Source organism: Lepisosteus platostomus, chromosome 13 (assembly GCF_059453375.1).
Source record: "Lepisosteus platostomus isolate fLepPlt1 chromosome 13, fLepPlt1.hap1, whole genome shotgun sequence".
Classification (NCBI taxonomy): Eukaryota; Metazoa; Chordata; class Actinopteri; order Semionotiformes; family Lepisosteidae; genus Lepisosteus; species Lepisosteus platostomus.
In genome coordinates, this window is record NC_142623.1 from 3,718,332 (window position 1) to 3,734,959 (window position 16,628).

At 41.3% G+C, this 16,628-nt stretch overlaps 1 protein-coding gene across 1 annotated transcript; it reads right to left on the reverse strand.

Annotated features, from left to right (window-relative positions):
- Positions 1-2,002: 2,002 nt before the first annotated feature.
- Positions 2,003-15,328, reverse strand: bsdc1 (BSD domain containing 1). Its single transcript, XM_088602618.1, has 13 exons — positions 15,208-15,328; positions 14,575-14,632; positions 13,813-13,929; positions 13,065-13,232; positions 12,744-12,798; positions 12,146-12,261; positions 11,736-11,804; positions 10,843-10,924; positions 9,917-10,462; positions 9,175-9,278; positions 5,116-8,745; positions 3,346-3,475; positions 2,003-2,216 (listed from the first exon to the last, which is right to left on the reverse strand). The coding sequence occupies exons 1-11, from the start codon at positions 15,216-15,218 to the stop codon at positions 8,713-8,715; spliced, it is 1,359 nt and encodes a 452-aa protein (XP_088458744.1). The 5' UTR covers positions 15,219-15,328; the 3' UTR covers positions 2,003-2,216; positions 3,346-3,475; positions 5,116-8,712.
- Positions 15,329-16,628: the final 1,300 nt, after the last annotated feature.

Consider the following 16,628-nt stretch of genomic DNA (forward strand, 5'->3'; position numbering starts at 1 on the left):
TCTACCGCAGGTGCAGGGAGCCTTGGAACTGAACACCTGGGCTGTATCATGACCTATATCTGCAGCAAGCGCAGTCCCAGGTCACATTCCTAACAAAGAAATTTCAACGTGGACAGTGGTGCTTAAAAGTAGGTTATAGGTTGTGGTGTGGGTGTATAACACATTTGGAGTCAATTTTATGTCACGGCATGCTTCTGTCTATAAATTTTAAAAAGCGGTGACACAGCACAGTAAAATCTGTAAATGAAGTAGTCCATAATTATTCAATTTCTTCATCTCTGAGATTAATTCAGTTTAACTAGTATAACCAATCCTCAACAATTAAAATGCCTACCTACTGCTACCTATCTGATAGCTATCCTCTGATACCTAAGCAGACATGATATCCACTCGGAGCAGTAATGACATGTAGTCAACCCAAAACACAAACAGCAGGATTTCTAATGAAGCATAGTGCACATTGACAAGCCAGTGTGAAGATGCTTAGGTACCACCATATTCTGAGCTGTGCTCTAGTTGATGGAACCAGAAGGAACCTACAGATCAACACCGCCACCTTGCGTTCAGTTTTGAGAACGCAGCCCTTGCCAGCCCTTGCCAATCGCTACAGGCTAGCCTCAGGCTAGGTGGAGGCATCATCCGTAACTATGCTGTTACTTTCATCTGAAAGGTCAAGTGCTGGACTTCATGCAATACAAATAGTGTATAAGAACTCTATTAGGAACATATGACACCCCTCTCTCTCCTACAAGTTGTTGAAAGTATTACTCTGCTACATGAAAAGAAAAACATTGCAAGAAAACCATTTTCATGGTTTTATAAATAAAGCATTTCATTGCCAACAACACCGCTGTATGCTGTTCTTCTCGTGCATTGATAATAAACCTTGATAATTAACACCTTTCCATAACTTTGAACTTTAGGTCTGCCTTTCCTCCAAGGGATCTCAATAATCATTTCCATGTTTATGTCAGGCCTGACCAGAAAATAAAATGGCTTGAACTGGAAACAAAGGGCCTGTGTTTATATGATATAACTACAATGTGATCTGATGATGTTTTGTGTTGCTGTCTGAACAGAAGACAGTCACATGGCCCCTGTCGCATTACCCCAAAAGAAGAATCCACTTCAGAGTGAGGGTTTCGAAAGAATGGGAACACTTGAAAGGCATTGATCAATTAAGCAACAAATGTACTCGAGTAAGGGAACTCTGGTCCTTGATGGCAGACATTTGTGGTTCCAAATCATTTAGCGAATCACCTACAGCTGATCACAATTAAATCATTCCAAGTCTCTAAAAATTGATTACTTTTAATGATTTCCTATAACACCTGCAGAACTGTGGGAGATCTATATCTCCCAATCTATATCATAATTCAGGACATACATGACAGAATTCAGTTACTTCCTGTTTAAGAACAACAACCATTCATTTGGCATAAATGAAAAATGCACTGGAGACAATTTCTTCACAATCAAATGAAAGGGCCACTGCTTGTTCTATCCATCCTCAATACCCTCCCCCTCCTGTACAAGAGAGTCTTGGAACAAATGGAAGAAGGAAGGTGCTGCAAGTTTGATTGTGCAGTCTGCTGTGAATTAGGGCCCTGATGCATTTGGAGTTAAGAACAAGGTGAAGAAGACAGACCCACAGTTAAGATCATCCGTGCTTAATCCGCCTCACTCTGGGAAAAGGAAACCGCAACAGCTCTGAGACAATCAAACAGCCAGGCATCAAAACCACGCCTGACACATGGCACAGACTTGCTGTCTTTCAAAAAACATGTTAACCAGAAATAAGTACTCGTTTGCAATAAAATCAATTAAAACCCCTATTTAAAAAAGTCTAGATCCCTGATAAATATCATAGTTCAAGCAGTCAATGCTAATTCTGCTCCTTGGGTCTGTTAAGAAAACAATGATCACCCTTCCAAACAAGGTTTTACAACCACAGATTAAGTTCAAAAAGCAAGCATATCAAAAGAAATCACTGCACCAAAACTAAACTTTAAGGTTTTTTTATTTCACGTAAGACTGTACTTTTCCTGCCAAGCAGCCGGTCCCTCGTACGCCACTGCTGTCTGAGCTGTGTCTAAGATTCTCTCTGCTGCTGCGCTCAGGGGCCTGTGCTTGATGTGTCCCCATTAACGGTGCTCTCCCAAGCCACCTCCCTCCACACATTCAGACAATGACTGCCAGGGCATCGTCTCAGCTGCCTGAGGAACAGATAATAACAAAAATTCCTTACACTTACATAGCACTTTTTTTTTTTAAGTACTCCACTCAAAGCGCTTCACAGGTCATGGAGGCTCTCTTCCACCACCACCAATGTGCAGCACCAACTTGGACGATGTGATGGCAGCCAGAGTGCACCAGTCCGCTCCCCACACACCAGCTCTCAGTGGGAAGGAGAGCAGAGTGATGAAGCCAGTTCAGAGATGGGATTATTAGGAGGCTATGACTGGTAAAGGCCAAGGGGAGTATTGGCCAAGTCACTGAGGTAACACTCCTCCTCTTTTCGAAAAACGTTCAGGGGTTTTTAATGACCATGGTTTTCTGTTTCATTCAAAGGATGGTTCCTTTTCTCAAGGTATAGTGTCTCCATCACTGCACTGGGGCACTGCACTGGACCCACACAGACCACAGGGTGAGCGCTTCCTACTGGTCCCACTAACACCTCTTCCAGCAGCAGCCTTAGCTTTCCCAGAAGGTCTCCTATGAGGTAGTGACCACCCTCACACCTGCTGAGATTCAGTGGGCTGCCAGCAGTGAGTTGCAGGGCGATAAAGCTGCTGGGTAAACAAAAAGTGGACAAATGGGGGGAACCTGATTCTTGGCATCCCCTCTGGACTCTGGGCCGATTATAAACATTCTGAGTTTGGATTTGGCAGTCTTGGCTCACAGCCCATATAGTGTTTTTTATGGCAACAAGATCTTCTCTAAAGCGGCGTCATGTGTTTGCAGAAGAGAGAGGTATGTGAGGAGTTCCCTGCAGCAAACGCACAAGGCCATCCTGGCTCCACAAACACAAACGAGCACGACCTTGCTTTGAGTTTTGACCAAACAGACAAAAGGTCTAGTGATTGTTCTGGGCCTTAGAGGGTGATGGAACTTCTGCTCTGTGCTCATGAAGACAATCACACACAGCCTCCCACTGATGGAGTCTGTTTGATTTGGGATTGCTAACATGTAAACCTGCAAGCGTGCACGCTTCAGTTGAAACATGCTAATAAACGACAAAACAAGATTGTTTAAAAAGCCCGTTCTCTCCTGTCCAAACACACAGCCTGCGACTGAACTCAGGAGCTGTGCTCTGGGCAGAGGCAGTGTCACCCCTGTGCTCACCGAGTCGGGGGGACCGGTCCTGTCAGATCCTCGGGCGTGTGCCTCTCAGCAGCTGGCCGGGGAGCTGAGCAGTCACCAGCTTCGAGCGGGAACCTCCTCCCGTGACTGCAGCCTTCAGAGCTCATGACACCTGGTGGGAAAAGAGGAGACCTTTTTAACCACCAGTCAGTGGGTGGTTGACCACCGATCAATGACTCTGCAACACACCATGCTATCGAAACTGCTTTTATGACATTAACAGAGTGGATGAGGTACATACGTATGAACCGTGCCCATCTTCTGCTAACACACAACAGGTCTCAGCACTCCGTCCCTAATTATCAGGACAGCCAGATTCACTCGACCTTTCACCCCTCCAAGAAGCACTATGGCTCACCTTCTCACTGCCTTGCAAAACCATGGTGCCACAAACAACTAGTTAGGTGCCCTTTTAATAACCCACTGTGATTGAATGCTGCAAGAGGTGAAAGATGCAAAAGTGAGATGGAAAGAGATTGTGCAGGCCTGGAAAATCCTGATGCTGGGGAGTGGCCCACCTTGGAATCAATTTCTAAGAGCCTGGATTGGCATGGCTGTGACAGTTTCAGCAAATCCTGTTCAGCAGTTATGCATTCAGCAGTTTTCTAATCGGCCTTATCAGGTACAGGGAATGCTGGGAGGGTGACTCCTCACCTGGTAAACAACAGGCACAAGGCAGGGTACACCCTGGACAGGACGCCAGTCCACCATAGACACAAACACGCACACACACTCTCGCTCCAGGGCCAGTTTTCCCAGAAGCCAATTTACCCACCAGCATGCCTTTGGACTGTAGGAGCTGTACAGATTATTTGAAATGAAAATTCTGGTAACCTGTGAGCTCCCAAGACAAGACCATGGTCACCGCCGACACAACTGAAGCTGTTCCCCAGCCCGACAAAAACCCGTGAGTTTCAAGTCTTCACAAATGGAGAATTAAAGGCTGATTTACAGTATTTACACCTTCTGGACCCTGTAGAAACGGACAGGTTGGCCCACCCAGGCCTTTATGATACTGATGTGATACTTAATCTCAGGTGTTTTTACCTGAGAATACTGACACCAAGCTGAAAATATTAATATTAGCGATATAGTATGAGTAATATTAGTACATGCACAGAGATAATATGGTTTATTTTGTTATGCAAAGATTACAGGTATCTCGATAACGTGCTAAACACACATGGGTCACACGCAGGCCCAATATTCATTTTAACCACCGATGGCAGAAGGAAACTATACGTTAACTCTTACAAGTTCTATACATGTTTCACTAATGTTCTCTTTTTTTAAGTCTCAAGAATTAAAAACATTATTGCTTCGATGTTTCATGAGTTGTACTTTCCCATGAAGTATTATTCAAAAGCAATGATGCGGTGAACATTCATTATACATTTCTGCATTTAAATATACCTCATCAAACCACCGACATTTTACCTTTCAAATTTCAAACTGGAAAGGGTTATTTCCGTGAAGACAGAAAATCTTATAATTTCTTATAAGAAGAAGCAGAACATACAATGCAGCCGTCTTTCATAAAGCGTTTAAAAATGTTGCATTAATCCCAGCTACGACTAGACCTGATACCTTATCTCGTAGCTCAGTATCATAATGGCACCGTAAACCTCATAATAAAAACTGGTGGTTTCCGTGGTAACGACGTTGCTTCTTAACAACACATTTTTTAAACCTTGTAAAAGATGTGTTGACGCTTTGTATAAAACCAAACAAAACCAGAGCCACTTTACCCACGTGTTAATTGTTTCAACAAGCGCCTTTAAGGGCGATTTAAATCAACACCCCTCCTCTGCCCCTCCCTCCTGCTCCCACCTCATTGGTCCAATCACCTGTCTGTTGTTGAAAGAGTCGCTGTAGAAAAGGTGGTGTCTGATTGGTTGAATCGTTTAAATGTTTCATTGTAAATGCTGTGTTAAATGTTAGCTGCTTTGGGTAACACTGTTATATTCGCCTATGCCAATAAAGTCCTTTTTTAGGGTTCACACCTGAAGAAGGCCGAAACGTTGTTTTTTTTCAGCATGGAATAAACCTATTACTTGTTCCTTTGAATCCCTTTTTTATGTTTGAATGCGGGTTTACTGAAAGCGACCAGATCCTTGAAGCATTGCACATTCGAAGACCTTAAGCAGCAAGTATCCACATGATTATAGATGCTTTTCTCCTTAACACTGGTACTATTCTTGCAACACCCTAACTCGACGAACATTTTAGGAAAAAAAAACGGGTACGAGGTTTTAAGAGTTACATGGCACTGTTCACAGAACTCAGAAATCTTGCTTCGAACCCACTATTCCCACCCGTAGAGACAAAAACTCTTGATGTGTGATACTTCGTTAGCGATTTTTCAATGGCCGTTTTCTTGGCTGCTGCTTGACTTTGCCTCGCCTACTCGGTGATGTTCATCGGCGATCATCCTCCCAGTTTTTAACATCACTTCTGCAAAAAGGGTTGTAAAAATGCAATTAAAAGGAATCGTTCAATTCCCCACTAGCTGTAAGACGTCTTGGCTCAGAGGAAGCGGTAGAAAGGACTGAAAAGGTCGACTGAGGGGTATTCGAGTATTGTCTTGAACACAGCCGCTCTTTGACCTTATATCAAGTTTAGTTTTTACACATTTTATCTTCACTACTTTACTGATTTGACTATTGTATCGTAGACGCGCAACTGTGTGCTTATTTTGACTCTTTATTGCTCTTACGGGGGAAAAGCGATCCACTGTGGGCAGTTTTCTCCACGCCGGGAGCGAATCGTAAGCTCGCACATGATGTGGGGTTAGGGACTTTTTAAGGCTGAACACGGATCTCAGCCGAAGATGTACACCGTGCTCCAAGCTGATACAGGTGCGGTCTGCTGTTACAATACGGCGTCTTGTACCTGCTACAGAAGTTCACATAATAGTAACACCCTAGGTGATTACAGGAATTGATAACTGTTAAACGCATACTGCCGGTCCATGAATAAAGCATATTGAGCGTATTCACCCAAAAGCAAAACAATACTCCACGTACAGGACACAGAAGGCAAGGCTATTATTCCTTGTTTCAAAGAAGTGTGCCATCCACGTATCACAGTTAAGGTTTAATTTCAGTTGAAATGTTTGTGTTTTCCCCGAAAGGAGAGAAATCATATACAACATCTGTAACAGTATCTACACCTCTGCGCACAAATCGTAAAAGTGGCTTTGTTCTGATCTTCTCAGCGTTTTATTCTTACTATGCAAAAAACAATTATATTGTCAGGCTTTACTGGGTTTTTAGCCATTTTAACACTCATTCCTACCAGATCTGTATTTGTTTTAGTTGAAAAAGCTTTCTTTTGGTTAATGGACACATAGAGTACCCACTTATGTTAATAATGGTTTAGTACCTGACAATGAGCCAATATCCACTACAACAATCAGATTCTGATTAGTGTGAATTCAGGATTGGTAAATGATAAGATGAGGTTCCTTTCACCCAAACAAAGCTCTTTTAATAATAGTCAAGTTGTCATAATAGTGGAAACAGGAGTGGAAATGCTGCATAAAGTGTTGTTGCTCATAAGATACAGTATTCTAACTCCTGCCTGGGTCCAAGATGTCCTTTGCACAGCAGTGTATACTAGACGTGCTATTATATTAGAATAATGCTACTTGGCAATACAGAAAATATCAAACAATACTTTGCACTGAAACTTCAGGAGGTAAGTACGTACGAGTTTCAGAAAAGAAGAATTCAAGCAACACCTTTCTCAGCAACCAAACATTATTTAAGTGAAAGAAAATCTACATATAAACCATGCTGCTCAAATTGACCATACCAACATGCTATACAAAGCCTTTTATAGTACAAGCACAGGCGATGGAAACTGCAGTCTTTGATACCTGGCCCTGGAAGATGCGATTTTGTCACTTCTAAAAACGGACTCAGGTGAACAGGACGCTGGTAGAGCTGGGTGAGGAACAACAATCTTGAATACTAACCAACATGTGAGTGCAAGAGAAAATCTGGTGATCATTTACGCCGCTGCCCCCCGGCAACTTCACACTCTTTAAAGACTTCAACCACAGTCCTGGCAGGGTGCTGTACCCTCTTTCTACAGCGACATACAACACTCCGCTGCTTATGCAAGTCTCAAACTGTCTCCAGAATCACACTTATTTGTTGGCTGCTGCAGCAGGAGGAAATCTGCTGTCTCTGTCGTTTGACATCAGGTTTTTGATGCATCCATTTACCCAGCAATGTTAAAGCATTTTAAATTCACTTCCTGAATATTATATATTAAACAGGTATATTAAACAGGGTTGGCCATTTTCAAGGCTTGGAAAGGAAAATTCCTAACCAAAAAAAATGAAACAACTCCAAATGAAAGCCTGTTTTTTTCTAATCCCACATCTGTTGGCTGTAGGTCAAAAAGTGTTTTAAGCAGATGTATAATGCATCTTAAAGAAACAGGACAAATGGCAGTGCAGAATGGAAAAGAATAGCAGTTCATCACCATTGGCTGCTTTTCTATGTTTACAGACAAACATGAGGTACATGGAGTTCGTACTGCATAATAATCAGTTCATTTAACACTTTTGCCTTCACCGAGCTTTCAGCGAGGCCACAAATATTACATAATGCAATACTTATTATGTACCATTACAATGCATGACTGTCATAGAATAAAGTATTGGTCTGTTAATGTACTTATGAGCTACTAAAGTGTAAGTCAAAGTGATTACACAAAGGCTTATCTATATACCATATTCCAAAAATACTCTGCTCATATATAGAATCCTATCCTCTAACAGATATTAAGCATCTTTTATGGAAAATAAATACCAGACTGGGATTTAAAAGCCCCAAACTGAAAATTACATTTTCTTGCCTACAATTTAGAATTAGGATTGCAGTGTTGATTAACACATTTTAATAATATTTGGAAAACTTTTACACTTAACCCATGAAAAAAAATTAAATAATTTATACACCATTTCCTTTACCAGAAAGCGTTATAGTTAGATATGAGAGCAACCTCCTGAAACTACAGAGCCAATTTACTCTAAAGAAATAATCAGAAACTGTTCCCATTTTGACCCCCAAAATATAGAATAATTACTGTAGAGAACATGTAAAAAGTATGACATAAGGATAAGCTTTTAAGGGAGCAATCTGATAATGCCTTGAATCTTTCATGGGGTCAGCATATTTAGCCAGTATTTCAATGGTGGAGTTTAAACCCATCCAATATTCCTCTACTTGTATAAAGGGAAATATGGCCAAGGCATGGACTAAACAATTATACATTAAGCATGGTTCTTGTTGTAGAATTCCGCATGAAACTCAATGAAATGATTTTTCCTTATTTTCATTCCCAGTCCTCCCAATCTTCATCCACCAGCTGAAATGAAAAATAAGACATTTTTAAATGTTCAGCGAGTTCTTAAATCCTGTTCAAACTGTAAAACGCATTTAAAAGTAATTATGAGTCTAGAACATAATTACTGTGACGGCTGCATTAAATATTTTACTGCATAATTTGAGTACACTCCAGCACAGACAATTCAGCATCAAATAAAAAGCTATTTTTTCTTGATTACCAAACAGCTTTACCTTACTGCAGTTACCAAGAAACTATTACAATACAGTAAGGATCTATTGGTAGAAAGAACAAGAAGTGAAATAATCCAAATTAAGCCATTTCTCAAGTCTTTCTGAAAATGCATTGCACACTTCATTTCAAACATACAGTATATTAAACTGTAATGTTTTGTTTTGAGTAATTAAAATGTTGCTGTATTAACTGGACCTTGAACAATAAGAAACTTACTTCTCCTGAGGCTTCTACTTTAGAAAGTGCTAGCTGGACCTCTTCTTCAGTCATGTCTAAATCAAAATCCTTTTCCCAGTCCTCGCTAATGTCCGTGCTTGATCCTGCAGCAAACATATTCGAAATAATATTTGAGAAATTCCAGTGCAAAACACTGATGCTATCCGACCTGTTCAAACAAGCCACGACCAGAAGCTACAAACTGTTTCAATGATACACTGATCTTTCTCGCTGTAAGAAAACAGTGGCCGATACACACACTGAACAAAACACTAGGGATCACCAGTCAATTGAACAGACTTGGTGGCAGGCAACGCATGAGTGATTGGCATGAGGCATCACATTCCATGGCCAGAGCAATACCCAGATATTGTCCATCTTACTGTAAAGTGGTGGAAACGTTGGAATGTGCAGTTCAATTCCACGCACCTTTACTTTCAACCACATTGCAACTAAAGGCAGTTCTGCTAGTAGAATGGAATGGAACTGAGCTACAAATATTTTAAAAGTTTGGGGCAAGTGTGCCAGTCCGGTATAATCTGTTTCCCCAACAAGCCACTGGGTTGGGGTTAATATTTCAGCCAGTGAGTATATACTTGAGCTTTCACACTCACAGTGTCAATAATAATTCCTTTCACAATACTGTACTGTGAATTTCCCTTTGTGCACAATACTGTTGTTGACAACCTCTCGCCACAGAGTTAATCCTGAAGTCACACCACTTGAGAGGTCTGAACGTTACCTTTCTTGCCGTTGTTTGATGGAGTGGATTTTCCGCTATCAGAGTTCAGCTCGAAAACTCGCAGGTCCGTGGGTCCTTCTTCTTTCACAGTCTCTGACTTTGTAGTGGCTCTTGGCTCACTTGTGTCTTTCGGCATTTCCTCACCCAGGCGAGTCTGCCCCCCCTCCAAGTCGGCCATCTTGTCCATTCCCAAGGGCCCGTCAGCTGCCCGCATTGTTTTCTGGCTTAAATCCGTCTCCTCAAGGCTAGCTTCCGATAATTTCTGGGCGACTTCCTCTACGGTGCTGCGCCGTTCCGTCTCGGCCGAAGCGCGGTTTTCGATCTGCGTCACCAGGCTCAAACTCTCGCTGCTCGCCGAAGGCGTCGCGGTGTGGTCTTGCAGCAGGCCGGCTACGTCTCCGGTCAAGGACACTTCCCGGGATTCCGGAGCAGATCTGGTCGGAGCCGTCATTCCGGAGGCAGTGGCGTTCGGGGGCAAGAGGCGCGATTCACCCAGCAGCTTGAGGTCCGGGCGTGATGCTGTTCCTCCTCCTCCTAAGAACTCATCTGTACCCAAACAAGAGGGAAGCAAGAGACCATTTCCAGAGATAAATCGAAAAGTAGGGTAGTCATCAAGTCTCAACATGTCAACAACATGTCTCTCCCCCAGGGCATCCATGATACCACCCGTGAGCCCTGAGGAATTTTAGACAAATTAGTTCAGCGGTTATAGAGATTTTCTTCCTTTTGACACGGGAGCAGGGCTTTCTAACCATTCAGTAGAGTACTGTATTAAATGAACACTGTAGAAAAAAATAAATCTAAATGACACTCTTTTTAAGGTGCAACCACATCAAAGCAGAAGGAGGTGGTTTGCACAGTTGCACCTGCTGACACTTTTACAGGGAAACAAACTGTTTAACAGTTTCTTAGAAATGCCTAGATACCTTCCTCTTCTTCCCAGCCTAGCTCCTCAGAGTGGGATGTCTGCTCCGCTCTTTGTTTCAGGGCCACTCTTCTGGCTTCCTCCTGTGTAGAACAACAGCAGCACGATGAACAGCTTACTTCCTTAACAGGAACAAGTAAAGGTTTATTCAAGGCTGAAAAGAAAGTAAACACTTCGGCTGTGGAGGCACCCAAAGAAAGCTCCACAGAGCCGAAACGTTGTTTCTTTTCTTCTCTTTTCAGCCTTGAATGAACCTTAACTTGTTCCTTTGTGGCCTACGCATGCTGACGCAGCTGTCTACTTTAATTATTTCCTTAATGAATGGTTACCAAAGCAGAGGCCACAAAAAAAACAAACCAAACTTTCCAGAGAGGAAACCTGACAACAATGTGATAACATGAAATATGTGGAGTAAAAAAGTCTTTGCATACAATGTCTCTAAATTACAACTTGACTAAAATCGCAACACAAAGCAAAAATGCAATGTTTCACCACTAGATGGCACATGCCACGAGTTAAATGCAGTGGGGTAATAAGTGTCATCACAAAGGAAAAGGAACAGAATTACGCCATCAGGCCAAACTAAACAAAGTAGAATCCTAAACAAGTATTCCTAAAGGACAAGCAGTATTGTACAGGTAAACCTTTAGACATACTGGGGATTTCCAGTCTCCTTTTAATCCTAATAAATGGAAATAGTTTCACACTAAGCAAGGAATATCTCAAATAAGTCACTAAGCTGTTAACAGTGTTGCTGCTGATGCTAAAGATGAACACATCTTTACTAACTCTCATTAAAAATACCTTCTAAGTTTCACAGAGCATATCACAGCTGTGCCGAATACTGTTGGCAGAGAGAAGGACTTCATAACTATTACATTTCCCCCAACTCACCTGATCCAGCTGATACACCCTGTAGAAATACCGCTGCCAAAATTCAGAATGAGCCACTGCTGCTGGAACCTAAAAAATCAGTTAAAAACACTGCATTAGAATAATGCTTTTATGAACAAAAAACAAATTCACAGTGCACAGCATACCAATGAGTGATTGTTAATAACTAATTTCATTTTATTGAGCACCTGTGTCTAAAATTCCCATGGTGCTTGTTTAATATATAAGAAGGAACCTACAACACTGAGCACTGATTTGCAGTGTCTACTTGTGTGACATATAGATGTGGATGTGGTGGAAAACTTAGAAATGACCTGTGATGTCAAGTTTAACAAGTAAATCATGGCACAGTGCTCTTCAGCATAAGCAGACTAAAATGTCACATGTTTTGGACTCATAGGACTTTGTACCATTTTGGTGTAGAGTGCTCGAATGGATGGGCTGCTGACAAGAAGCTCAGAGATCTCTCCTTTCTTCTCTTCCAGACTGAAGCCTGAAAGCCAGGCATCAAACTTTTCTGGAGGTCCTGGATTAAAAAAAAAAAAAAAAAAAACATGGACAAAACCACACGACTCATAAAAAGTGAAAACTTCAATATGCATATTATCAGCACTTAATCAAGTAGGGAAAGAACACAAATTTGCAGTCTTATCAGTAAAATGAAGATCTCATAAGATGCCTTGCCAGGCAGATTTCTAACACTGAATGAGAAACAAATGACTCAACATAAACTGTATTGCATGTCAGCCATCATAAATATCTTCTTCCAACTTAGTTTACAGTTTCTTTAAACTAATCTTAAGAAAATACTCCATACTACACAAAGATCCTGGCTTAAAGGAATTATTTAACTGGATGTATGCCCACATACAAAAATGTCTGTGTGTGGGTTCAAATGGAAAAACATAAAACCCTGCGCTATTAAGTGTTAACCGGATCACTAGTTCTAACCTTGGTAAAGACACCATTTACAGTAAGAGGATGCTGGGAGAGACAAATGTAACATACCATCTGGCTCATTGCAATAGGTAGCGGGGTCAGCCTGCAAGCTATACAGACGAGCCTAAAGAATGAAAAAAAACAACAGAGTGATCATCCATATGAAGTTATTTTATTGTTGAATGATACACAGTTAATATAAGAATACCAAAACACAAGTAGGAACATGATATAATATAATATATATATAATATATAATTATATAAGTATACATAATATACAAAACACAACAGGAATCGACTTTATAATTTTCAGTTTGAAGACAGAAGCAAAGAATGATAAAATGTGTTTTAGAGAGGGCGAGGATATGTGCATGACAGGAAGGCATACCTTGGTACTGTCATACACCTCTGTTGTACCAGCTGGGGTGGCTACCAGCGTGATGACATCGCAGTCTATGGTTTTGTCAGGAGGGGGAGCAAGCGTGTCCGTTATCACCCCCAGTATATTGGACAGACCCTTCTTGACTTTCTGAGTCGTCTCAGAGGACCCTTCCACCTAAAGACCAAGAACAGCCAGGTCACCTAGGAAGGAGGCCTGTTTTACATACATTTGAGCTTATTTCACAAACCTCTTACACATTCTGCATTGTTCCGCTCTGTTTAGTGTTTCTTCCTTCTTTTGTGATCCAGTTTTTGAAGATTCTGATGAATGTGAATTACAGATTGCTAACTGACAAGCTTAGGCTCCATACAAAGCTGTCATAATAATACAGGTGGGTAACTGCGTCTGCATGCGTAGACTGCAAAGGAACAAGTAATAGGTTTCATAATAATAGTCAATGTATTTATAGTAGAAAATATAAGTGGAAGTTTTTACTGATGCTAATAACACATATAGTGACTCCTGATTGTGTCTGAGACTTTTGTACAGCAGTGTATATGTGTGGGGCAGCCTGGTGGTGCAGTGGCTAGCATTGTTGCCTCTCAGCTCTGGGGCCTTAGTTTGAATTCCAGAACTGCAAGGAGAGTACAATGAGTACAAATGAGGATTAAACAGCAGGCCAGTTTAGCACTAATCCCATTTTTAAACTGTATTTGCTCCATATTCCTTACCGCACACCCAGCCCAACACTTACTGCTAGCTTCTCCTTCACTGCACTGGCTGTGGCTGCAATGGTGCACGCCGTATCATGCTGGACTACATGGGTGAACTCCGTCAGATCACGCTTCAGAAACTCGTAAGCTTCAGCAGACTGTGAACGATGACAAAAGATCTGATTAGAGACAGCGACACTTTCTATAGAAAACAGTTCAGTGCATTGCATGCATACTGTATAGCTTAACTTGACTTTTCACAAATCCAACCCTCTTCTGCAATTTCCCTCACGGGATCAATAAAGTATCTATCTATCCACAACTATAACCTACTGCAGACATTTTACAACCATATGCTTTTTAAAAATCCCTACATCTTACTTTTTCAGTAAGTCTATATATTGTTCTAAACTTTTTATACTGTAATGCACCACAGAATGAGTGAATTAAGACACTGCCATTCACCACAGAACACATGCTGTGTAACTTTCAAACATCAGGCTAAACTCTGTTGTGAAGCACAGGAATTTGTTTTGGGCAAAATCAGAAAAAAAAGGATCAGTTATATCACATGCAAAATCATTCCAGTACAAATTAATCTGCATCTTTGTCTTCCAATAACATTAACATTTCAATATTATATTTAAACACCAGCTGTTATTGTAAATAGATTGTCAGGTCCTTTTTCAACCTGGCAGGTTGGAGGGGGGTTAAAATACATTACACAGTATAAGGTCCATGCATACGCACATGGAATTGCTAAAACCTGATCAGATTATTGGATTAAAGAGCAAAGAGCCTACCTTCTCTTTGACTGACTGAAAGCTCTGCTGGATCCAGCCACCCCACCATCCTCCTTCCCTGGACAGAAACAGACAGATCAAACCTGAGACACTAGACACAATATTTGCACTGCCACACGCAGCATATTGTGTGTGTGTTGTGTGTTTTTTTTTCTATCTTCCAACTAAACTCAAAGAGTACACTTCACTAAGAAAGACTCCATTGAGCTTGTGATACAGATCAGCACAGAGATGGCTAACCTGCACCCCAGCTACAGTATATAACTTCCAAGAAATCTGCAAAACATGATTCCTAAAACAACTGTTTTTTTTAAACATATTTAATCGTTATTAAGAAACGGCATCACACTACGACAAATTGCAGTACGATCCGAAAAAATAGAGGTCACTGCACAGCTGTTATTTTTTCTTCCTCCTCAAAATTACTATATATATTGGATTTTTCTTTTGTAAACAAACCAAGGCGGTTGCTCTGGAGTATTCGAAAGACACTTTCCCGGATCTGTCAAACCGCACGAAAGTTTAAAAATGTTCAGGTACCTGGTGCAAAATACGACACCAGTGTATGCCTGCAATGATACAGAGGGTTAGAAGAGAATAAACAATAAAAACATTCGGCGACACAATACTCACCCTTCAGCCATCTTCACTGCATGACATCATCAATATTTACTGAACTCTGACCCTTCCACGAAGAAAGGGACCGAAATAATATAAGTAAGAGAACCATGATTTTTTTTCCCGGCAGACACTGTAAACCAATTTTCTCTATACAAGAAAGTGGAAAGTCATCGTAAATATTGGAAGTAAGCCCATGTACAAAAATCAAGATTACAGTAACCATGGGGACTACGGTGTCCTGGAGAGATCAAACTAGTTTTTCGTTGGAACGCGGAAGACGAGGGAGCTCGGATGCGATCTTTATTCAGGAAGCGAAGCAATTAATTTGAAAAACTATCGGTAACAGATCGATATGTCAATTGCATCAGGCCCAATACTTTTCTGTATGTCCTCATTCTTTAACAAGAGAATTGAAAATGTTGTGTTAAACTTATTCAGGCGGATGTACCACTAGCTACCGTACTTTCAAAAGAACGTTTTTCGATTACAGCACATGTTATGCGAAATTTGTGAATTCTCCTTGCTTTCTCGCGGATTTTGGTCTCATCAGCCCTTGAGCAGAACTACTTTAGTGCCTTCATCCATCGCAACCTGTTCTGATTGCAAAGCTACCCTGGATGAAAGATTTTAAAGAGGGCTCCTCTTTATATAGGACCAATATGTTTCTCTTGATAGGAAATAAGCCTATGTATCAATACATTTACAGCTCTTTCTTGTGTGCTACACTTAACGAGAAGGAAGGTTTTCTTACTGAAATAAAAGCACGTCCTAACTGCATCAAACGAGTGTGTAATTCTGCTAATCTCCACCTGAGCCTCCCAGTGAATGTGTCAGTGCTGGGGCTGTGACCCTGCCCCATCTGTGTCTCCTGTATTAGCATTTTGAGCGAAAAGAGCTGTTCCTCTGAGGCAGCAGGGTCAGGCTGCATGCTTCTGGAACATCCCACTTTCCTAATTGAAGATTCCCTGAGCACCCAGAACCACATATTGTGTGCGTATGTTCTGCAATATGTCTGCCCTGTACAGCCCCCAATCTTGCTAATGATCCCTTCAGTTTTCTAATTAGCTCTGTCTATCTTTGTCTCTCTCCAGCAGTCAGCTCGGCATTCCAACCTATCGATTTACATTTCCTTATTTTACCCATACCATCTGTCATGTTGCCGTGAGGTAACTGTGTTCTGCAATACCATTCTGACGTTTCTAAATACGGAGCAGACAATCTTTTCATGAAACATTTACAAAACAAGACACTTCAGAAGGCCCGAACGGCATCAGAGGCAGCCTGGGTGTCATGACAACAGATTTCATTTACTTCCTGTCTGCCCGAGTTCCTGAGTTTGTTATAGGGTAACACAATCAATTCACTGTCGTTCCTGGGTTAACACGCTAGTTTATTTGCTTAGTTTCTCTTTTTGAAAAAATTTGCCCCTCTAC